Below are 25,118 nucleotides of genomic sequence, written 5' to 3' on the forward strand. Positions count from 1 at the left end.
ACTTCCTAATGTGAAGACCAATCATAGCCTAATCCAGGCAAACCAGTACGAAAATATCACGCCAGGAAATATTAATTATAGGCGTATAACGTTTGTCACTTGTTGCCATGTTACCATCCTGAATATGTTTTTATTTTATTTATTTAACCTTTATTTAACTAGGTAATGCAGTTAAGAACCAATTCTTATTTACATCAACGGCCTGGCAAAAGGCCTCCTGCGGGGACGGGGCTGGGATTAAAAATACAAAAATAAATCTAGGACAAAACACACATCACGACAAGAGAGACGACACTACGTAAATAGAGACCGAAGGCAACAACATAACAAGATCAAAGGGGACAACCTGGTCATGAGGAGGCGTGCCGTGTGAGTGTTGTTGGTATTACTATCCTTTTTGGGACCAATCAGGACAATTGGGGACATTTCGCCAGTCCCCACAAGAAAAGGGATATTTCAGGTTTAAGGGTTAAGGATATATTAAGGGTGAGGGGTTAGGGCAAAAAGAATTTTGAATGGGAATCATTTGTTTGGTCCCCACAAAGATAGTAAAACAAAGGTGTATGTGTGTGAAACTCACGCCCCTCAAAGCACCAGCCCACGATAACGATTGGTTTGGGGGGAAGAAACGGGGGAAACGTTTGAATAAAACCCCTCTGGTGCCTGCCTGATAGTATGAACGTCACTTCGACCAGGGCAGCAGTAGCAAGTGATGCCATCTGTCTTATCAGCGCTGGGAAAACCGTTGAAAACCGTTTGATATCTCAAGAAATAGAAGGGGGATGCAAACACTTTTTGGTGAATCACTAAAATGAGCCTGATTTGTATTTTTATCCGCATTTTTACATGATACCAGTGACTTCAAAGTTGTTTTCTTTTCCTTTTTAATATAGCCTATATTTTTTATTTGAATTACAGTTTTTTTTTACCCTAATGGATGTGATTGAAGGCGAATGGCGCACCACACTGAAACCTGATTTAAATGTTTTCCGCGTTCTAGCTTGGAGTCATTTTGGAGTCGTCTGACAGCCCACACCAAGCTCTGGAACCGCTGGAACACCTGATTCTTCTGTCGATAACACACTGATGCCAAGTGGAACTCTTTCTCTCTCTGTTTACATTTGACTCTCTTTGGCAATTCATCCACTGCAACTTTTTCATTTAGCTCACCAGACCAGACGCACTCTTGTTTAGTTTTTACCCCAAGGAACTATTAAGTTGTTTTTCCCCCTCCCTCTTAAGGTTTTTGAAATGACGAGCCAAAGTACTGAGAGAAGTAGGCCTATAGGGACTCTTGCGTTGCTGCGTTCCGCTTTGTTGTTGGGTCTTCTTCACATTGGTGCACCAGAGGCGAGGAAGCTACGGGGCAGCCGCGCGCAACACCGGAGAGCCTCAGCCATGCCGTCCCCAACGTTAACATACAGGGACCGGGTAGTAGAGGGGACCGGAGCCAGTGAGAGCTTCCCGTTAGACTTCACCGCCGTCGAGGGGAACATGGACAACTTTATGACCCAAATTAAAAACCTGGCGCAGTCGCTGTACCCGTGCTCGGCGCAGAAGCTGGACCAGGACATGAGGCTGCACTTCTTGGACAATTCCTCTGCGACGTGTAACGATGGATCCCCAGCTGGGTAAGTGGAAGACTTTAAAGTTTGACGTTTAAATTCTGAATTGGCCTGAATTAAAGTCGCCCTAAACTTCACTTTTCAACTTTTCACAAGTAGTCTAAACTCACATGACAATCACATACTTTTGTTGTACGTATTGACTTTGACACATCTTTCCAGTTGTCTATCAAACTCTCAATGGCTGAATGAAAGCCAGTCCATCTATCACCACCACAAAAACTTTTCCTGCCCTTCATGTCAATCCGGATGTGACCAAAATGGATAAAAAAATGACAATATCAGAAGACGGGCGCTCTCTGAGATCTATGTCGGAGCTCGAGAGGGAGCCCGGACCGCGAGATCAGATGCCTCTCATCAACGGAACGTTTGACAAAAGACATTTTGCGGAAGGAGAGCACGCGAGGCCACAGTGAAAACAATGCATTTCATGTACAGCAGGCGACAGGCAATGTATAGCTTTGGTTGGTTGGTTGTTTATGTAGTGCCGTTTATTTGCGTCACAGGTCTAGGATCAGCTTATGCTCTCCAAACCCATATAACCTCAACCGTTTGAATGGAAAACGCAAGACAGACTTCGGATCAGAGTCTATAGGGACAAATCTCATCCTCTTGTAGGCTACTATCCTTGTTGCCTTTGGCTTTATCCAAATGACTTTCTAGGCCGTGCGTCATGATATTGCGCATTTGGAGAGAGACGTGAAATTGAGGAGGGGACGCTATATTAGAACGGAATGTAGCGACGCTAATGGATGATTGTGATGAAAGAAGGTGTGAAAGTAAAAACATTCCACAAAGCCGAAGCCCTGTTGTCCTCTCAGATCCACTTCCAGCCGCGACAGGTGCCCTGCATGAAAGCGCCATGACAGTTATAGGTTGATAGTGACCAATAGAACAAACATGGGCCGATTTCTTCACGGGAAGAAAATAGGGGTTATGCTCAGTGTGAAAAAACAATGTTTTGGTCAAATAACTGTGATAATTGACTTTGGGAAGTAGTGCTTTGAAATCCGTATGTTGTTTCACACCATGGTTGCCAGGTGTTGAGAGAGAAAGACTGCCTTTTGCCAGTTTATTTTTTGTCTTCTCCAGTGTGAGAACAGGCTCACAAGTCAACTGAAGGTTGAAGAATAGAATAGACCCTAATTACACAGTTTGCTATTCATCTTTAAGATGACTATTCCATTATGAATCAAAGAGAGAGAACCAGAAAGAGAGCGAGATTCAGTTGACTCATCACAACGGAACCTCTCGTGATCCCACTCTATCCCAAGTAAAGACCTCAGACCCACATCACTTTACATAGAGAGGGAGAGAGAGAACGAGAGAGGGAGAGAGAGAACGAGAGAGGGAGAGAGAGAACGAGAGAGGGAGAGAATCAGCACACCAGAGTGTCTCCGCTCTCCATCGACGTGACTGTGTGTGTCAGCAACATCCCAAACCACAAGAGACCTCTCAATAGACCCTCACTTGCGGTGCGCGAGGCCATGCAGGGCCAGGCAGACAGGCTCTGGGCACGCACGCCTGCTCTATCTGACAACCAGCAGAGAAAATTACAACCATCGCTTATCCCTCCAACCACAAATTGCTAATTTCTCACGACGGATCCAACCCTCTCTCAACCACACAGTCTGCCTCGAGAGTTACTGCAGAGATCCAAGCCTCTCTCAACCACACAGTCTTCCTCGAGAGTTACTGCAGAGATCCAAGCCTCTCTCAAACACACAGTCTGCCTCGAGAGTTACTGCAGAGATCCAACCCTCTCTCAACCACACAGTCTGCCTCGAGAGTTACTGCAGAGATCCAACCCTCTCTCAACCACAGTCTGCCTCGAGAGTTACTGCAGAGATCCAACCCTCTCTCAACCACAGTCTGCCTCGAGAGTTACTGCAGAGATCCAACCCTCTCTCAAGCACACAGTCTGCCTCGAGAGTTACTGCAGAGATCCAACCCTCTCTCAAGCACACAGTCTGCCTCGAGAGTTACTGCAGAGATCCAACCCTCTCTCAACCACACAGTCTGCCTCGAGAGTTACTGCAGAGATCCAACCCTCTCTCAAGCACACAGTCTGCCTCGAGAGTTACTGCAGAGATCCAACCCTCTCTCAAGCACACAGTCTGCCTCGAGAGTTACTGCAGAGATCCAACCCTCTCTCAAGCACACAGTCTGCCTCGAGAGTTACTGCAGAGATCCAACCCTCTCTCAACCACACAGTCTGCCTCGAGAGTTACTGCAGAGATCCATCCAGCACGTTGTGGGCGATGAAACAACCAATATCCATTCATTGTCGATGCAGGAAGTGAAGCGGGTGGGGGACCATTGGGTAATGCGAAAATGGGCGAGGGACGTGAACAGGGCGGGACCTAAATTGGAATAAACTGAACTTTATCCAAATACTCCACAACATTGCATCTTGATTGACCAATCGAACCTCACTATAACTTCCAGCCCGGCCTGGATTAGCTGTTGATACCTAGCCGTAGCTAGCATGCTTGCTAACACCCACACGAGGGCGAAGCTAGCGTGGCTATCTGTATAGTGGATCACTGCCGTTAAGGCTACACTTCTCCTGCTGCCATTGGCATGTGTGTGTAAAAACCCATACAGTGTGAGGGGGGGGAGTACTTTTCCACAGCCACGAGGAGTTATTAAGAACAATGTGTCTGAGGATGTGAGGAATTTACTCTCCCTGTGTTTCTTAATTACAAATGAAGCTTCTGACGTTGATTTGTTTGAACTACTTGAACCCAACCTGGCGCCCCCTTTCTACTCTTTCCCACATCATTTTTAAATGTTCAATCTGGCAACCCAAAGTTAAAAGTCACATTTTTATATATAAGACTTCATTTTCTCTTAGTCTTTGTCTCTGTCTGTCTGTCTGTCTGTCTGTCTGTCTGTCTGTCTGTCTGTCTGTCGCTTGCTCTCTTTCAATTCAAGGGCTTTATTGGCATGGGAAACATATGTTAACATTTTTTTTATTTTTTTATTATTTCACCTTTATTTAACCAGGTAGGGTAGTTGAGAACAAGTTCTCATTTGCAACTGCGACCTGGCCAAGATAAAGCATAGCGGTGTGAACAGACAACAACACAGAGTTACACATGGAGTAAACAATAAACAAGTCAATAACATGGTAGAAAAAAGAGAATCTATATACAATGTGTGCAAAAGGCATGAGGTAGGCAATAAATCGAATAATTACAATTTAGCAAATTAACACTGGAGTGATAAATCATCAGATGATCATGTGCAAGAAGAGATACTGGTGTGCAAAAGAGCAGAAAAGTAAATAAATAAAAGCAGTATGGGGGTGAGGTAGGTAAATTGGGTGGGTAGTTTACAAATGGACTATGTACAGCTGCAGTGATCGGTTAGCTGCTCGGATAGCAGATTTTTAAAGTTGTTGAGGGAGATAAAAGTCTCCAACTTCAGAGATTTTTGCAATTCGTTCCAGTCGCAGGTAGCAGAGAACTGGAAGGAAAGGCGTCCAAATGAGGTTTTGGCTTTAGGGATGATCAGTGAGATACACCTGCTGGAGCGCGTGCTACGGGTGGGTGTAGCCATCGTGACCAGTGAACTGAGATAAGGGCCAAATTGCCAAAGCAAGTGAAATAGATAATAAACAAAATTGAAATCAACAATAAAAATGAACAGTAAACATTCCACTCACAGAAGTTCCAAAAGAATAAAGACATTTCAAATGTCGTATGTGTTGTATCGATGCGAAAATAGTTAAAATCTCTCTCTGTCTGTCTGTGTGTCTCTCTCTCTCTCTGTCGGTGTCTCAGAGCTCTCTCTCTCTCTCTCTGTCTGTCAGTGTCTGTCTCTCTCTGTCGGTGTCTCTGAGCTCTCTCTCTCTCTTTCTCTGTCTGTCAGTGTCTCTGTCTCTCTCCTTTCCGGCAGCTGTCCAGTAGACACAGTTAATCCTCTTAAAGCTAAAACATCTGGCACATCTCTCACTAATGGAGATGGATAGCTGCAGAACAGGAGCAGGAGTTTGTGTGTGAACTGTTCATCCCATCACCTGCCTGTTCATGCCATCACCTGCCTGTTCATACCAGCACATGCCTGTTCATACCAGCACCTGCCTGTTCATACCATCACCTGCCTGTTCATACCAGCACCTGCCTGTTCATACCATCACCTGCCTGTTCATGCCATCACCTGCCTGTTCATCCCATCACCTGCCTGTTCATGCCATCACCTGCCTGTTCATACCAGCACCTGCCTGTTCATACCATCACCTGCCTGTTCATGCCATCACCTGCCTGTTCATACCATCACCTGCCTGTTCATACCATCACCTGCCTGTTCATGCCATCACCTGCCTGTTCATACCAGCACCTGCCTGTTCATGCCATCACCTGCCTGTTCATACCATCACCTGCCTGTTCATGCCATCACCTGCCTGTTCATACCATCACCTGCCTGTTCATAACAGCACCTGCCTGTTCATACCATCAACTGCCTGTTCATAACAGCACCTGCCTGTTCATACCATCACCTGCCTGTTCATACCATCAGCTGCCTGTTCATACCATCAGCTGCCTGTTCATACCATCACCTGCCTGTTCATGCCATCAACTGCCTGTTCATACCATCACCTGCCTGTTCATGCCATCAACTGCCTGTTCATACCATCAGCTGCCTGTTCATAACAGCACCTGCCTGTTCATAACAGCACCTGCCTGTTCATACCATCAGCTGCCTGTTCATAACAGCACCTGCCTGTTCATAACAGCACCTGCCTGTTCATACCATCAGCTGCCTGTTCATGCCATCAGCTGCCTGTTCATACCATCACCTGCCTGTTCATAACAGCACACGAGTGTGTGTGTGTTTCACACAACCTCACACATGCAGCCCAAAGACTGTCCCTTGTTTATGTGTGTGTCTTTGTGTCTGCCAGGCCGGACCACTAGTGATCAGTCTGACTGAGTGTAGTGTAACTCTCCTGTGGTGAGGACTTTCTACACACATTACACTAATCCAATCATTCATATAATGGCCCTGGGTTCCTTTGATATAGGCATCCAAACAGGCCCCTGTTGAAAGGCTGTTTTAGGCACCTGAATGGGCTCTGTCTGTCTGTCTGTTTTAGGCATCTGAATGGGCTCTGTCTGTCTGTCTGTTTTAGGCATCTGAATGGGCTCTGTCTGTCTGGGTGTTTTAGGCATCTGAATGGGCTCTGTCTGTCTGGGTGTTTTAGGCACCTGAATGGGCTCTGTCTGTCTGGCTGTTTTAGGCATCTGAATGGGCTCTGTCTGTCTGGGTGTTTTAGGCATCTGAATGGGCTCTGTCTGTCTGGGTGTTTTAGGCACCTGAATGGGCTCTGTCTGTCTGGCTGTTTTAGGCATCTGAATGGGCTCTGTCTGTCTGGGTGTTTTAGGCACCTGAATGGGCTCTGTCTGTCTGGGTGTTTTAGGCGTCTGAATGGGCTCTGTCTGTCTGGGTGTTTTAGGCACCTGAATGGGCTCTGTCTGTCTGGGTGTTTTAGGCATCTGAATAGGCTCTGTCTGTCTGGCTGTTTTAGGCATCTGAATAGGCTCTGTCTGTCTGGCTGTTTTAGGCATCTGAATGGGCTCTGTCTGTCTGGCTGTTTTAGGCATCTGAATGGGCTCTGTCTGTCTGGCTGTTTTAGGCACCTGAATGGGCTCTGTCTGTCTGGGTGTTTTAGGCATCTGAATGGGCTCTGTCTGTCTGGCTGTTTTAGGCATCTGAATGGGCTCTGTCTGTCTGGCTGTTTTAGGCATCTGAATGGGCTCTGTCTGTCTGGCTGTTTTAGGCATCTGAATGGGCTCTGTCTGTCTGGCTGTTTTAGGCATCTGAATGGGCTCTGTCTGTCTGGGTGTTTTAGGCGTCTGAATGGGCTCTGTCTGTCTGGCTGTTTTAGGCATCTGAATGGGCTCTGTCTGTCTGGCTGTTTTAGGCATCTGAATGGGCTCTGTCTGTCTGGCTGTTTTAGGCACCTGAATGGGCTCTGTCTGTCTGGGTGTTTTAGGCATCTGAATGGGCTCTGTCTGTCTGGCTGTTTTAGGCGTCTGAATGGGCTCTGTCTGTCTGGGTGTTTTAGGCATCTGAATGGGCTCTGTCTGTCTGGGTGTTTTAGGCACCTGAATGGGCTCTGTCTGTCTGGGTGTTTTAGGCATCTGAATGGGCTCTGTCTGTCTGGGTGTTTTAGCTGGAAGCCAGAGCCAAATGTTTCAAGTTTAGTTCAAAGCAGAAGCCTAAAGGACCGCACACCTTCTGGAGCGGGTCTATAACACAAACCCAACCAACTGTTCTGGAGCGGGTCTATAACACAAACCCAACCAACTGTTCTGGAGCGGGTCTATAACACAAACCCAACCAACTGTTCTGGAGCGGGTCTATAACATAAACCCAACCAACTGTTCTGGAGCGGGTCTATAACACAAACCCAACCAACTGTTCTGGAGCGGGTCTATAACACAAACCCAACCAACTGTTCTGGAGCGGGTCTATAACACAAACCCAACCAACTGTTCTGGAGCGGGTCTATAACACAAACCCAACCAACTGTTCTGGAGCGGGTCTATAACACAAACCCAACCAACTGTTCTGGAGCGGGTCTATAACACAAACCCAACCAACTGTTCTGGAGCGGGTCTATAACACAAACCCAACCAACTGTTCTGGAGCGGGTCTATAACACAAACCCAACCAACTGTTCTGGAGCGGGTCTATAACACAAACCCAACCAACTGTTCTGGAGCGGGTCTATAACACAAACCCAACCAACTGTTCTGGAGCGGGTCTATAACCCAACCAACTGTTCTGGAGCGGTCTATAACACAAACCCAACCAACTGTTCTGGAGCGGGTCTATAACACAAACCCAACCAACTGTTCTGGAACGGGTCTATAACACAAACCCAACCAACTGTTCTGGAGCGGGTCTATAACACAAACCCAACCAACTGTTCTGGAGCGGGTCTATAACACAAACCCAACCAACTGTTCTGGAGCGGGTCTATAACACAAACCCAACCAACTGTTCTGGAGCGGGTCTATAACACAAACCCAACCAACTGTTCTGGAGCGGGTCTATAACACAAACCCAACCAACTGTTCTGGAGCGGGTCTATAACACAAACCCAACCAACTGTTCTGGAGCGGGTCTATAACACAAACCCAACCAACTGTTCTGGAGCGGTCTATAACACAAACCCAACCAACTGTTCTGGAGCGGTCTATAACACAAACCCAACCAACTGTTCTGGAGCGGGTCTATAACACAAACCCAACCAACTGTTCTGGAGCGGGTCTATAACACAAACCCAACCAAATGTTCTGGAGCGGGTCTATAACACAAACCCAACCAACTGTTCTGGAGCGGGTCTATAACACAAACCCAACCAACTGTTCTGGAGCGGTCTATAACACAAACCCAACCAACTGTTCTGGAGCGGGTCTATAACACAAACCCAACCAACTGTTCTGGAGCGGGTCTATAACACAAACCCAACCAACTGTTCTGGAGCGGGTCTATAACACAAACCCAACCAACTGTTCTGGAGCGGTCTATAACACAAACCCAACCAACTGTTCTGGAGCGGTCTATAACACAAACCCAACCAACTGTTCTGGAGCGGGTCTATAACACAAACCCAACCAACTGTTCTGGAGCGGTCTATAACACAAACCCAACCAACTGTTCTGGAGCGGGTCTATAACCCAACCAACTGTTCTGGAGCGGGTCTATAACACAAACCCAACCAACTGTTCTGGAGCGGGTCTATAACACAAACCCAACCAACTGTTCTGGAGCGGGTCTATAACACAAACCCAACCAACTGTTCTGGAGCGGTCTATAACACAAACCCAACCAACTGTTCTGGAGCGGGTCTATAACCCAACCAACTGTTCTGGAGCGGGTCTATAACACAAACCCAACCAACTGTTCTGGAGCGGGTCTATAACACAAACCCAACCAACTGTTCTGGAGCGGGTCTATAACACAAACCCAACCAACTGTTCTGGAGCGGGTCTATAACCCAACCAACTGTTCTGGAGCGGTCTATAACACAAACCCAATCAACTGTTCTGGAGCGGGTCTATAACACAAAACCAACTGTTCTGGAGCGGTCTATAACACAAACCCAACCAACTGTTCTGGAGCCGTCTATAACACAAACCCAACCAACTGTTCTGGAGCGGTCTATAACACAAACCCAACCAACTGTTCTGGAGCGGGTCTATAACACAAACCCAACCAACTGTTCTGGAGCGGGTCTATAACACAAACCCAACCAACTGTTCTGGAGCGGGTCTATAACACAAACCCAACCAACTGTTCTGGAGCGGTCTATAACACAAACCCAACCAACTGTTCTGGAGCGGTCTATAACACAAACCCAACCAACTGTTCTGGAGCGGGTCTATAACACAAACCCAACCAACTGTTCTGGAGCGGGTCTATAACACAAACCCAACCAACTGTTCTGGAGCGGGTCTATAACACAAACCCAACCTCTGTGTGTGTGTGTGTGTGTGTGTGTGTGTGTGTGTGTGTGTGTGTGTGTGTGTGTGTGTGTGTGTCGGGGTCTGCCAACACTGCCTTTTCCCCCCCAGTCTAATAATTTCCCCCCCCCCAATTGACACTGAACTATGTGATTCTGTCAGATGGCTCACTTTGAAGAAGAAAAGGGGGAACACACACACACACACACACACACACACACACACACACACACACACACACACACACACACACACACACACACACACACACACACACACACACACACACTTGTAAAGCAGTTTGTTTTTGTATTGTCCCGTATAGGTACTACATCAGGGACTCTAAAGGTAGCAGGAGGTGGCTGATATTCCTGGAGGGTGAGTTGAGAGGTTTAAGACTTCCAAACCCTCTGCTATTTGTCTGCTGTATTTTTCAATCCAAGTCACGTTACAGGGCAGAGCACTGAACAGCCTACAATATGCCTCTTAAAGGTAATGTACGTTTTGAGTTGACACTGTGTTTATCGTGAATGTGAGCTGCACAAACGGCAGGGACATGACCTTTAAAAGGTGCAGTCGACTGACCAGTGCGCTGCTCTATAACCGGCCTTGGATTGAATCCTGGCCCTAGTGCCATATTGATATCTGTTGTTGTTGTCTGTGCAGGTGGATGGTGCTGTATGTAATGTTGGTCTGTGTAGGTGGATGGTGCTGTATGTAATGTTGGTCTGTGTAGGTGGACGGTGCTGTATGTAATGTTGTTGGTCTGTGTAGGTGGATGGTGCTGTATGTAATGTTGTTGGTCTGTGTAGGTGGATGGTGCTGTATGTAATGTTGGTCTGTGTAGGTGGATGGTGCTGTATGTAATGTTGTTGGTCTGTGTAGGTGGATGGTGCTGTATGTAATGTTGGTCTGTGTAGGTGGATGGTGCTGTATGTAATGTTGGTCTGTGTAGGTGGATGGTGCTGTATGTAATGTTGATCTGTGTAGGTGGATGGTGCTGTATGTAATGTTGTTGGTCTGTGTAGGTGGATGGTACTGTATGAAATGGTGTTGGTCTGTGTAGATGGATGGTGCTGTATGTAATGTTGTTGGTCTCTGTGTAGGTGGATGGTGCTGTATGTAATGTCGTTGGTCTGTGTAGGTGGATGGTGCTGTATATAATGTTGGTCTGTGTAGGTGGATGGTGCTGTATGTAATGTTGTTGGTCTGTGTAGGTGGATGGTGCTGTATGTAATGTTGATCTGTGTAGGTGGATGGTGCTGTATGTAATGTTGGTCTGTGTAGGTGGATGGTGCTGTATGTAATGTTGGTCTGTGTAGGTGGATGGTACTGTATGTAATGTTGGTCTGTGTAGGTGGATGGTGCTGTATGTAATGTTGTTGGTCTGTGTAGGTGGATGGTGCTGTATGTAATGTTGATCTGTGTAGGTGGATGGTGCTGTATGTAATGTTGGTCTGTGTAGGTGGATGGTGCTGTATGTAATGTTGTTGGTCTGTGTAGGTGGATGGTGCTGTATGTAATGTTGTTGGTCATTGTAGGTGGATGGTGCTGTATGTAATGTTGTTGGTCTGTGTAGGTGGATGGTACTGTATGAAATGTTTTTGGTCTGTGTAGGTGGATGGTGCTGTATGTCATGTTGTTGGTCTGTGTAGGTGGATGGTGCTGTATATAATGTTGGTCTGTGTAGGTGGATGGTGCTGTATGTAATGTTAGTCTGTGTAGGTGGATGGCGCTGTATGTAATGTTGTTGGTCTGTGTAGGTGGATGGTGCTGTATGTAATGTTGGTCTGTGTAGGTGGATTGTGCTGTGTGTAATGTTGTTGGTCTGTGTAGGTGGATGGTGCTGTATGTAATGTTGTTGGTCTGTGTAGGTGGATGGTGCTGTATGTAATGTTGTTCTGTGTAGGTGGATGGTGCTGTATGTAATGTTGTTGGTCTGTGTAGGTGGATGGTGCTGTATGTAATGTTGTTGGTCTGTGTAGGTGGATGGTGCTGTATGTAATGTTGTTGTTGGTCTGTGTAGGTGGATGGTACTGTTTGTAATGTTGGTCTGTGTAGGTGGATGGTGCTGTATGTAATGTTGGTCTGTGTATGTGGATGGTGCTGTATGTAATGTTGGTCTGTGTATGTGGATGGTGCTGTATGTAATGTTGGTCTGTGTATGTGGATTGTGCTGTATGTAATGTTGTTGGTCTGTGTAGGTGGATGGTGCTGTATATAATGTTGGTCTGTGTATGTGGATTGTGCTGTATGTAATGTTGTTGGTCTGTGTAGGTGGATGGTGCTGTATGTAATGTTGTTGGTCTGTGTAGGTGGATGGTACTGTATGTAATGTTGTTGGTCTGTGTAGGTGGATGGTACTGTATGTAATGTTGTTGGTCTGTGTAGGTGGATGGTGCTGTATGTAATGTTGATCTGTGTAGGTGGATGGTGCTGTATGTAATGTTGGTCTGTGTAGGTGGATGGTGCTGTATGTAATGTTGTTGGTCTGTGTAGGTGGATGGTGCTGTATGCAATGTTGTTGGTCATTGTAGGTGGATGGTGCTGTATGTAATGTTGTTGGTCTGTGTAGGTGGATGGTACTGTATGAAATGTTGTTGGTCTGTGTAGGTGGATGGTACTGTATGTAATGTTGTTGGTCTGTGTAGGTGGATGGTGCTGTATATAATGTTGTTGGTCTGTGTAGGTGGATGGTCCTGTATGTCATGTTGTTGGTCTGTGTAGGTGGATGGTGCTGTATGTAATGTTGGTCTGTGTAGGTGGATGGTGCTGTATGTAATGTTGTTGGTCTGTGTAGGTGGATGGTGCTGTATGTAATGTTGTTGGTCTGTGTAGGTGGATGGTGCTGTATGTAATGTTGTTGGTCTGTGTAGGTGGGTGGTGCTGTATGTAATGTTGTTCTGTGTAGGTGGATGGTGCTGTATGTAATGTTGTTGGTCTGTGTAGGTGGATGGTACTGTTTGTAATGTTGGTCTGTGTAGGTGGATGGTGCTGTATGTAATGTTGGTTTGTGTAGGTGGATGGTGCTGTATGTAATGTTAGTCTGTGTAGGTGGATGGTGCTGTATGTAATGTTGTTGGTCTGTGTAGGTGGATGGTGCTGTATATAATGTTGGTCTGTGTAGGTGGATGGTGCTTTATGTAATGTTGTTAGTCTGTGTAGGTGGATTGTGCTGTGTGTAATGTTGTTAGTCTGTGTAGGTGGATGGTGCTGTATGTAATGTTGTTGGTCTGTGTAGGTGGATGGTGCTGAATGTAATGTTGTTGGTCTGTAGGTGGATGGTGCTGTATGTAATGTTGTTGGTCTGTAGGTGGATGGTACTGTTTCAACAGACAGACTTGTGACACCAGGTACCAGACAATGAGGAGACTCATGAGCTCCCTCAAGTGGCCACGCACCAGAACAGGTCAGCACACTGTTATTAACACTTATTACAAGCTCATAACATGTTTATTAATGGTAATAGCGAGTAATACTGTTGCTATAACCTATGCTATTGGTGTTCAGAGTCAGACTTCACCAGAACACTGTACAACATGCTTATAACATGTCTATGAACTAGTATAACCAGTCAAACCAGTCAAACCAGTCAAAAGTTCAGGGAGCTGCTGCAAAAACGAATTGACTCTTTAAAAATCATTGGTCCAGTACAGGCTGTAGAGGGAAAAGATCTCAGGCCATATAAATGTTAGTGTTTCTCTTTTATTAATCAGTAGAACTCAGTCAGTCTGTCTGTTTTAGTTACCAAAGTTAATCTCACACTCACAAGTACCTCTTTCCTCTCTCTCTCTCTCTCTCTCTCTCTCTCTCTCTCTCTCTCTCTCTCTCTCTCTCTCTCTCTCTCTCTCTCTCTCTCTCTCTCTCTCTCTCTCTCTCTCTCTCTCTCTCTCTCTTCATTTCAATGGGGCTTTATCTCCTTCTCTCCCTCCCCTACATCTCTCTATCCCCCTCCTCTCCCCCCTCTCTCTCTCTTCATTTCCATCGTGCTTTATCTCCCTCTCTCCCTCCCTCTCCCTCTCCCCCTCCATCTCCCCCCTCTCTCTCTCTTCATTTCCATGGGTCTTTATCCCCCTCTCCCCCCCTCTCTCTCTCCTTCTCCCTCTCTCTCTCCCTCTCTCTCTTCATTTCCATGGGTCTTTATCTCCTTCTCCCTCTCCCTCTCTCTCCCCCTCCATCTTCCCTCTCTCTCCCCCTCCACCCCCTCTCTCTCTTTATCCCCCCCTCTCTCTCTTTATCCCCCCCTCTCTTAATTTCCATTGGTCTTTATCTCCCTCTCTCTCCCCCTCCATCTCCCCTCTCTCTCTCTCTCTTCATTTCCATGGCTCTCTCTCTATGTATGTATGTATGTATGTATGTATGTATGTATGTATGTATGTATGTATGTATGTATGTATGGGTCTTTACCCCCCTCTCTCTGTGGTTCTCTGTCTCCAGGTACAGGTATTCTGTCTCCTCAACCAGAGGAGAACCCCTATTGGTGGAATGCCAACATGGTGTAAGAACTCCATCCCTCCTTTTCTCTTCTTTATTTGACTCCTTCTTTTCAGTCTGCTCTCTCTCCTATCACTCTTCTCTCCCTTCTTTTCAGTCTGCTCTCTCTCCTATCGCCCTTCTCTCCCTTCTTTTCAGTCTGCTCTCTCTCCTATCGCTCTTCTCTCCCTTCTTTTCAGTCTGCTCTCTCTCCTATCACTCTTCTCTCCCTTCTTTTCAGTCTGCTCTCTCTCCTATCGCTCTTCTCTCCCTTCTTTTCAGTCTGCTCTCTCTCCTATCGCCCTACTCTCCCTTCTTTTCAGTCTGCTCTCTCTCCTATCGCCCTTCTCTCCCTTCTTTTCAGTCTGCTCTCTCTCTCCTATCGCCCTTCTCTCCCTTCTTTTCAGTCTGCTCTCTCTCCTATCGCTCTTCTCTCCCTTCTTTTCAGTCTGCTCTCTCTCCTATCGCTCTTCTCTCCCTTCTTTTCAGTCTGCTCTCTCTCCTATCGCTCTTCTCTCCCTTCTTTTCAGTCTGCTCTCTCTCCTATCGCTCTTCTCTCCCTTCTTTTCAGTCTGCTCTCTCTCCTATCGCTCTTCTCTCCCTTCTTTTCAGTCTGCTCTCTCTCCTATCGCTCTTCTCTCCCTTCTTTTCAGTCTGCTCTCTCTCCTATCGCTCTTCTCTCCCTTCTTTTCAGTCTGCTCTCTCTCCTATCGCTCCTCTCCCTTCTTTTCAGTCTGCTCTCTCTCCTATCGCTCTTCTCTCCCTTCTTTTCAGTCTGCTCTCTCTCCTATCGCTCTTCTCTCCCTTCTTTTCAGTCTGCTCTCTCTCCTATCACTCTTCTCTCCCTTCTTTTCAGTCTGCTCTCTCTCCTATCGCCCTTCTCTCCCTTCTTTTCAGTCTGCTCTCTCTCCTATCGCCCTACTCTCCCTTCTTTTCATTCTGCTCTCTCTCCTATCGCTCTTCTCTCCCTTCTTTTCAGTCTGCTCTCTCTCCTATCGCTCTTCTCTCCCTTCTTTTCAGTCTGCTCTCTCTCCTATCGCTCTTCTCTCCCTTCTTTTCAGTCTGCTCTCTCTCCTATCGCTCTTCTCTCCCTTCTTTTCAGTCTGCTCTCTCTCCTATCGCTCTTCTCTCCCTTCTTTTCAGTCTGCTCTCTCTCCTATCGCTCTTCTCTCCCTTCTTTTCAGTCTGCTCTCTCTCCTATCGCTCTTCTCTCCCTTCTTTTCAGTCTGCTCTCTCTCCTATCGCTCTTCTCTCCCTTCTTTTCAGTCTGCTCTCTCTCCTATCGCTCTTCTCTCCCTTCTTTTCAGTCTGCTCTCTCTCCTATCACTCTTCTCTCCCTTCTTTTCAGTCTGCTCTCTCTCCTATCGCCCTTCTCTCCCTTCTTTTCAGTCTGCTCTCTCTCCTATCGCCCTACTCTCCCTTCTTTTCAGTCTGCTCTCTCTCCTATCGCCCTTCTCTCCCTTCTTTTCAGTCTGCTCTCTCTCCTATCGCCCTTCTCTCCCTTCTTTTCAGTCTGCTCTCTCTCCTATCGCCCTACTCTCCCTTCTTTTCAGTCTGCTCTCTCTCCTATCGCCCTACTCTCCCTTCTTTTCAGTCTGCTCTCTCTCCTATCGCCCTACTCTCCCTTCTTTTCAGTCTGCTCTCTCTCCTATCGCTCTTCTCTCCCTTCTTTTCAGTCTGCTCTCTCTCTCCTATCGCCCTTCTCTCCCTTCTTTTCAGTCTGCTCTCTCTCTCCTATCGCCCTTCTCTCCCTTCTTTTCAGTCTGCTCTCTCTCCTATCGCCCTTCTCTCCCTTCTTTTCAGTCTGCTCTCTCTCCTATCGCTCTTCTCTCCCTTCTTTTCAGTCTGCTCTCTCTCCTATCGCCCTACTCTCCCTTCTTTTCAGTCTGCTCTCTCTCCTATCGCCCTACTCTCCCTTCTTTTCAGTCTGCTCTCTCTCCTATCGCTCTTCTCTCCCTTCTTTTCAGTCTGCTCTCTCTCTCCTATCGCCCTTCTCTCCCTTCTTTTCAGTCTGCTCTCTCTCTCCTATCGCCCTTCTCTCCCTTCTTTTGCCTGCTCTCTCTCCTATCGCTCTTCTCTCCCTTCTTTTCAGTCTGCTCTCTCTCCTATCGCCCTTCTCTCCCTTCTTTTCAGTCTGCTCTCTCTCTCCTATCGCCCTTCTCTCCCTTCTTTTCAGTCTGCTCTCTCTCCTATCGCCCTTCTCTCCCTTCTTTTCAGTCTGCTCTCTCTCCTATCGCTCTTCTCTCCCTTCTTTTCAGTCTGCTCTCTCTCTCCTATCGCTCTTCTCTCCCTTCTTTTCAGTCTTCTCTCTCTCCTATCGCTCTTCTCTCCCTTCTTTTCAGTCTGCTCTCTCTCCTATCGCTCTTCTCTCCCTTCTTTTCAGTCTGCTCTCTCTCCTATCGCTCTTCTCTCCCTTCTTTTCAGTCTGCTCTCTCTCCTATCGCTCCTCTCCCTTCTTTTCAGTCTGCTCTCTCTCCTATCGCTCTTCTCTCCCTTCTTTTCAGTCTGCTCTCTCTCCTATCGCTCTTCTCTCCCTTCTTTTCAGTCTGCTCTCTCTCCTATCGCTCTTCTCTCCCTTCTTTTCAGTCTGCTCTCTCTCCTATCGCTCTTCTCTCCCTTCTTTTCAGTCTGCTCTCTCTCCTATCGCTCCTCTCCCTTCTTTTCAGTCTGCTCTCTCTCCTATCGCTCTTCTCTCCCTTCTTTTCAGTCTGCTCTCTCTCCTATCGCTCTTCTCTCCCTTCTTTTCAGTCTGCTCTCTCTCCTATCGCTCCTCTCCCTTCTTTTCAGTCTGCTCTCTCTCCTATCGCTCTTCTCTCCCTTCTTTTCAGTCTGCTCTCTCTCCTATCGCTCCTCTCCCTTCTTTTCAGTCTGCTCTCTCTCCTATCGCTCTTCTCTCCCTTCTTTTCAGTCTGCTCTCTCTCCTATCGCCCTTCTCTCCCTTCTTTTCAGTCTGCTCTCTCTCCTATCGCTCTTCTCTCCCTTCTTGCATATGTGTGTCTGTTTATGGTGTTTGTGTTTGGGAATCGCTTCCTTTTAGGTGGTTGTAGAATTTAATGGCTCTTTTCTGGATTTTGATAATTAGCGGGTATCGGCCTAATTCTGCTCTGCATGCATTATTTGGTGTTTTACGTTGTACATGGAGGATATGTTTGCAGAATTCTGCATGCAGAGTCTCAATTTGGTGTTCGTCTCATTTTGTGAATTCTTGGTTGGTGAGCGGACCCCAGACCTCACAACCATAAAGGGCAATGGGTTCTATAACTGATTCAAGTATTTTTAGCCAGATCCTAATTGGGATGTCGAATTTTATGTTTCTTTTGATGGCATAGAAGGACCTCCTTGCCTTGTCTCTGAGATCGTTCACAGCTTAGTCCAAGTTAAGTGTGGCGCTAGTTAAGTGTTTAGGCCGAGGTTTGTATAGTTTTTTGTGTGCTCTAGGGCAACGGTGTCTAGATGGAATTTGTATTTGTGGTCCTGGCAACTGGACCTTTTTTGGAACACCATTATTTTTGTCTTACTGAGATTAACTGTCAGGGCCCAGGTCTGACAGAATCTGTGCAGAAGATCTAGGTGCTGCATTAGGCCCTCCTTGGTTGGGGACAGAAGCACCAGATCATCAGCAAACAGACATTTGACTTCAGATTCTAGTAGGGTGAGGCCGGGTGCTGCAGACTGTTCTAGTGCCGTCGCCAATTTGGTGATATATTTGTTGAAGAGGGTGGGGCTTAAGCTGCCTCCCTGTCTCACCCCACGACCCTGTGGAAAGAAATGTGTGTGTTTTTTTGCCAATTTTAACCGCAGACTTGTTTGTGTACATGGATTTTATAATGTCGTATGTTTCCCCTCCCAACACCACTTTCCATCAATTTGTATAGCAGACCCTCCTGCCAAATTGAGTCAAAAGCTTTTTGGAAATCAACAAAGCATCAGGATCTCTCTCTCCTCTCTCTAGGTTCATCCCATACTGCTCTAGTGATGCCTGGAGTGGAGCCTCAGCAAAGACTGACCAAAGTAGGGAACATCAGTTCAAGTATATAGTGCACTCTATAGGGAATAGGATGCCTCCTTGGAAAAACACTAGGCATTTTATTTCAAATAATTCAAAACATTTAAGTCATAATTCCTGATAATGCCTGTCAGTTGGGTTGCCGAAGACGCAACCCAGTCGTTCGTTCGATCAGTACGGTTGCCATACTGGCTGGTAACGTTCTGATCCCTTGCTTGCTAGCTAGCCAACTACATTTATTTGGATACATCCACAACAATGAGCTAATGAGGCGCGATTTCACCTGACTTAGAAAATGTGTTCTCTGGCCAGGACACTGTTGTTCAGAGGAGCTAGCCAACAGCAGAGGAGCTAGCCAACAACAGAGGAGCTAGCCAACAACACAGCTAACACAATCACTTCAAACTGAAGCCTGAAAGACTGCAAACTAGCTGCACTGTGTTTGAACTGTTTTCTATTGACATTTCTTTGTATATATACACCCAAAAATATGCTGATTCATTATTCCGACTGGCTGAGAAAACCTTCCTGTCTGTCTCATCCCGAAGCGTTCATTACTATGGGACAGCTGGAGATCGAATTTCAATATTTAAACAATGTTGCAAATGTCAGAGAGACAGACAGCAGGGTTTATACAAATCTCCGCTATTGAAAACTAAATGTTAGTCAAAAAGAAATGTGAGATAATCTCTAGATGCTTTTTGTAGTGGAGATTAAGTTTATAAATTGCCTGGCTGGGCTGTTAAGACAGTGGATTGCACAGTCAGATGGAACAGAATAAATAGACATTTCAACGTCATAGATTTAGCTGGTGGTAACTTGTGGAATAGACACCGGCTGGAATGCGGTTTTAACCAATCAGCATTCAGGATTAGACCCACCGGTAGTTTAACAAGCTATCAATCAATGAGTCTACTGTGCCTGTCTTCATGTTGCTCTGTGTGTGTATGTGCGTATGTTTCTCTCTGTGTAGGTGACTATGCGTTCATGGGCTCAGTGATCATTAAGGAGGTGGTTAATGAGCTGCTTACTAAAGGACTGGACAGCGCTAAGGTCCTGCTACTGGCTGGGAGCAGGTCAGTACACTGTGTGTGTGTCTGATTAAATCACCACAGTCTCAAATATTTTTACTTGACTTACTTTTTTGGACATCCGTCTGTTTCTCCCTCAATCTGGCTCTCTGGACCTCTCCAACTCTCCTTATTTCCCCCTCTCTGGATTACTTAATGGTTTTTACACTCTCTCTCTCCCTTTCCTTTCTCTCCCCACTCCCTCTCCCCTCCAGTGCGGGGGGTACAGGTGTACTCCTGAACGTGGACCGTGTGGCGGAGCACCTGGAGTCCCGGGGACACAGGGAGATTCAGGTCCGGGGTCTGGCTGACTCTGGCTGGTTCCTGGATAACAAGCAGTACAGATCTACAGACTGTCACAGCACCATCAGCTGTGACCCTACTGAGGCTATCAGGAGAGGAATCAGGTGAGAGAAAGAAGAGGGAAGGAGGGATGGGAGGGGAGGAGGGATGGGAGGGGAGGGAGAGAGAGAGAAGGAGGGAGAGAGGAAGAGGGAGGGAGGGGGAGAGGGAGAGACAACGAGTGACATCTGACTATACTTCCTGTTTCCTGTCTAGGTACTGGGGTAGTGTGGTGCCAGAGAGCTGCAGACAGACTCACATAGGAGAGGAGTGGAACTGCTTCTTTGGATATAAAGTCTACCCCACACTCAAGAGTAAGAGAGTGTTTCTAGTACTCTCTCTCTTCCCTCTCTCTCTCTTTTCTTTCTCCCTCTCCCTCCCTCTCTCCCTCCCTCTCTCCCTCACTCTCTCTCTCTAGCACTCTGTCTCTTCCCTCTCTCTCTTTTTTCTTTCTCCCTCTCCCTCCCTCTCTCCCTCACTCTCTCTCTCTCTCTGTCTCTTCCCTCTCTCTCTTCTTCTGTGTCTCTCTCTCTCTGTCTATTCTTCTGTGTGTGTCTCTCTCTCTCTGTCTCTCTCTAGCACTCTCTCTTTCTCTCCAGGTCCAGTGTTATTTGATGAGGCCCAGTTAAAAGTAGACACCCCCCCCCTCTCCCCCCACTTCCCCTCTCTCTCTTCCTCCCCCACTTTCCCCCTCCCTCTCTCTTCCTCCCCCACTTCCCCCTCCCTCCTCCCTCTCTCTACCTCATCCCTCTCTCTCTTTCCTCTTTCTCCCTCCCTCTTTCTCCCTCCCCCCTCTAACCCCTTTCTCTCTCTCCAGGTCCAGTGTTTGTGGTCCAGTGGTTATTTGATGAGGCCCAGTTAACAGTAGATAACATCCACCTGACTGGTCATCCGGTCCACGAGGGACAATGGAGATATATACAGAATCTGGGCAACGAGCTGAGGAACACACTCAAAGACGTCCCGTAAGCCACACACACACAGGAATGTACACACACACACATTGGATAGTACACACAGAGACACACACACACACACACAATAATAATAATGTACAAACACACATACATACCATAACTTCCTGTTTTATTCCCTAAAGAATGTTAACGTTTTATGTTATGTGGAATGTTAACTCTCCTCTGATCACGTTGATTGATCTGTCTGTTCTGAATGCCAGAGCCCTGTTTGCTCCAGCCTGCCTATCCCATGAGGTCATCACCAGGAAGTGAGTGATCTTAACTGATCTTAACTTCCTCTTAGATTAGACATATCATAACTGGGTCTTAGATTAGACATATCATAACTGGGTCTCAGGTTAGACATATCATAACTGGGTCTCAGGTTAGACATATCATAACTGGGTCTCAGATTAGACATATCATAACTGGGTCTCAGGTTAGACATATCATAACTGGGTCTCAGATTAGACATATCATAACTGGGTCTCAGATTAGACATATCATAACTGGGTCTCAATTTAGACATATCATAACTGGGTCTTAGCTTAGACATATCATAACCCTTAACTTGAAACCAAAAAACGAGTGACTTGACCGGTACCTCTCCTATTTCTAACCTCCTTTCCGCTCCTCCCCCTGTTACCATAGTTACTGGATAGACATCCAAGTCAAAGGAACCTCCCTCCCCAGAGCCCTACACTGCTGGGACCGTGGTCTCCACGACAACAACCTCCAGCAAAGATCCTCCAACAACACCCATAGCAACGATCCTAACCCCACCACCAACAAGGCTCTGCCCCCAGCTTCGCCTCCAAGGGGCTGTCCTCTGCGTCTGATTGACAGCTGCCCCTGGCCTCACTGTAATCCCACCTGTCCCACTATACGGGATCAGATCACCGGACAGGAAATGAGCGTGATCCAGTTCCTGAAACACATGGGGTTTGATGTTGCCAAGATGGCCCAGCAACAGGGCATGGACGCAGGGAAACTGCTGGGGATGCTGAATAACGGGAACTGAGCAGGGAGAGACTCACGCAGGGAGCTGAAATGAAACGCACACACACACTCTGACACAGCAGGGCATGGACCAAAGAACGCTTTGGTGGAGATGAACGGAACTCAATGCAACAACAGAATAGAAACAGAACTGAACTCTAAGCAACAGGACTGAACAAAACTGAGCGAACCCCAAAAGCAACAGAACTGAACAGAAAAAGTTACTGTGCTAAACTGAACTGGACTCAATGGATCTGAATTCAGAACTTTGACTTGGTGCAACTCAAAACACCTCAACTCTGAACGCAGCTTGAATAGTGTCTGCAACGGGACAGAACTCGACTCGACTGAATAATAACTCATTTTTAGTTATTAGAACACAACAACGGAACTGCTAAGTTTGAGTTCAAACAACTGAACAATGCTTTACTCAACAAGGCAGAACTCAACTCAGCCAAACCTGAACAGAACTCAACTCAGCCAAACCTGAACAGAACTCAACTCAGCCAAACCTGAACAGAACTCAGCTCAGCCAAACCTGAACAGAACTCAGCTCAGCCAAACCTGAACAGAACTCAACTCAGCCAAACCTGAACAGAACTCAACTCAGCCAAACCTGAACAGAACTCAACTCAGCCAAACCTGAACAGAACTCAACTCAGCCAAACCTGAACAGAACTCAACTCAGCCAAACCTGAACAGAACTCAACTCAGCCAAACCTGAACAGAACTCAACTCAGCCAAACCTGAACAGAACTCAACTCAGCCAAACCTGAACAGAACTCAACTCAGCCAAACCTGAACAGAACTCAACTCAGCCAAACCTGAACAGAACTAAACTAAAATAATTATTCAGGCGTGAAAAGACATACATAAATGGAACGTCATCCGTTTTAAGGATACTGTCCCAAATAGTATCAGATTCCCCCATAGGGCTCTGGTCAAAACTAGTGCAATATGCAATATTTTGGGAATAGATCGTCATTTGGGACGCAATCTGTTAGTTTTAAAGTAAATAAGACAGCGGACTTGTGTATTTTGAAAATATATATACGCATAATAGATGTAGAAGTTGTGAATGTAAATGAAGTGGAATCCTCAGACTGTAATGACTTGATAGACTTCCATTATCATTTTGATCAATGCTACAGAAGATACAGAATCAAGCTTCTGATATGGAAGGCAGTGGATTATAGCGAGCCCCTCATAGGCTACGTTTACACAGGCAGCCTAATTCTGATCTATTTACACTAATTGGTCTTCTAACCAATCAGATCAGGGTCTTTTACCAATAATTGGGCCAGAATTGGGCTGCCTGTGTAAACACAGCCATAGTAACAGGGTTCACTAGAACTGATTGATTGATCAGAGTTGTCTCAAACGACCACACAGCCTACTGCCACATCTGAACTCACCAGCAGAGGGGGATGGAGACTGCCACACCCAAACATAGGCTACTAGCAGAGTGAGAGATGGATGGCTGATACAGTATGTGGGGAATGTCTAGATGGATGGCTGATGCAGTATGTGGGGAATGTCTGGATGGATGGCTGATGCAGTATGTGGGGAATGTCTGGATGGATGGCTGATACAGTATGTGGGGAATGTCTGGATGGATGGCTGATACAGTATGTGGGGAATGTCTGGATGGATGGCTGATACAGTATGTGGGGAATGTCTGGATGGATGGCTGATACAGTATGTGGGGAATGTCTGGATGGATGCCTGATACAGTATGTGGGGAATGTCTGGATGGATGCCTGATACAGTATGTGGGGAATGGGAGAGATATCTGGATGGATGTCTGATACAGTATGTGGGGAATGGGAGAGATGTCTGGATGGATGGCTGATACTGTATGTGGGGAATGTCTGGATGGATGTCCGATACAGTATGTGGGGAATGTCTGGATGGATGGCCGATACAGTATGTGGGGAATGTCTGGATGGATGGCCGATACAGTATGTGGGGAATGTCTGGATGGATGCCTGATACAGTATGTGGGGAATGTCTGGATGGATGGCCGATACAGTATGTGGGGAATGTCTGGATGGATGGCCGATACAGTATGTGGGGAATGTCTGGATGGATGGCCGATACAGTATGTGGGGAATGTCTGGATGGATGGCCGATACAGTATGTGGGGAATGTCTGGATGGATGGCCGATACAGTATGTGGGGAATGTCTGGATGGATGGCCGATACAGTATGTGGGGAATGTCTGGATGGATGTCTGATACAGTATGTGGGGAATGGGAGAGATGTCTGGATGGATGGCCGATACTGTATGTGGGGAATGTCTGGATGGATGTCCGATACAGTATGTGGGGAATGTCTGGATGGATGGCCGATACAGTATGTGGGGAATGTCTGGATGGATGGCCGATACAGTATGTGGGGAATGTCTGGATGGATGGCCGATACAGTATGTGGGGAATGTCTGGATGGATGTCTGATACAGTATGTGGGGAATGGGAGAGATGTCTGGATGGATGGCCGATACTGTATGTGGGGAATGTCTGGATGGATGTCCGATACAGTATGTGGGGAATGTCTGGATGGATGGCCGATACAGTATGTGGGGAATGTCTGGATGGATGGCCGATACAGTATGTGGGGAATGTCTGGATGGATGGCCGATACAGTATGTGGGGAATGTCTGGATGGATGGCCGATACAGTATGTGGGGAATGTCTGGATGGATGGCCGATACAGTATGTGGGGAATGTCTGGATGGATGGCCGATACAGTATGTGGGGAATGTCTGGATGGATGGCCGATACAGTATGTGGGGAATGTCTGGATGGATGGCCGATACAGTATGTGGGGAATGTCTGGATGGATGGCCGATACAGTATGTGGGGAATGTCTGGATGGATGGCCGATACAGTATGTGGGGAATGTCTGGATGGATGGCCGATACAGTATGTGGGGAATGTCTGGATGGATGGCCGATACAGTATGTGGGGAATGTCTGGATGGATGGCTGATACAGTATGTGGGGAATGTCTGGATGGATGGCTGATACAGTATGTGGGGAATGTCTGGATGGATGCCTGATACAGTATGTGGGGAATGTCTGGATGGATGCCTGATACAGTATGTGGGGAATGTCTGGATGGATGCCTGATACAGTATGTGGGGAATGGGAGAGATGTCTGGATGGA

The 25,118-nt window shown here is 46.8% G+C and overlaps 1 protein-coding gene across 1 annotated transcript; it reads left to right on the plus strand.

The window, feature by feature from the left end:
* The first annotated feature begins 536 nt into the window (after positions 1 to 536).
* On the plus strand, positions 537 to 23,652 carry LOC129851219 (palmitoleoyl-protein carboxylesterase notum1a-like). Its single transcript, XM_055917610.1, has 11 exons — positions 537 to 1,631; positions 10,431 to 10,483; positions 13,419 to 13,514; positions 14,543 to 14,603; positions 18,531 to 18,589; positions 19,558 to 19,660; positions 19,870 to 20,061; positions 20,213 to 20,310; positions 20,814 to 20,961; positions 21,174 to 21,221; positions 21,604 to 23,652. Exons 1-11 carry the CDS (start codon positions 1,252 to 1,254, stop codon positions 21,971 to 21,973), a joined length of 1,608 nt encoding a protein of 535 aa, XP_055773585.1. The 5' UTR covers positions 537 to 1,251; the 3' UTR covers positions 21,974 to 23,652.
* Positions 23,653 to 25,118: the final 1,466 nt, after the last annotated feature.

Source organism: Salvelinus fontinalis, chromosome 3 (assembly GCF_029448725.1).
Source record: "Salvelinus fontinalis isolate EN_2023a chromosome 3, ASM2944872v1, whole genome shotgun sequence".
NCBI lineage: Eukaryota > Metazoa > Chordata > Actinopteri > Salmoniformes > Salmonidae > Salvelinus > Salvelinus fontinalis.

Coding starts and splice junctions, on each gene's coding strand:
- LOC129851219 (XM_055917610.1), top strand. CDS start 1,252: ATGACGAGCCAAAGTACTGAGAGAAGTAGGCCTATAGGGACTCTTGCG. Junction 19,661..19,869: donor CTGCTACTGGCTGGGAGCAG/GTCAGTACACTG, acceptor TCTCCCCTCCAG/TGCGGGGGGTACAGGTGTAC. Junction 20,062..20,212: donor GCTATCAGGAGAGGAATCAG/GTGAGAGAAAGA, acceptor TTTCCTGTCTAG/GTACTGGGGTAGTGTGGTGC.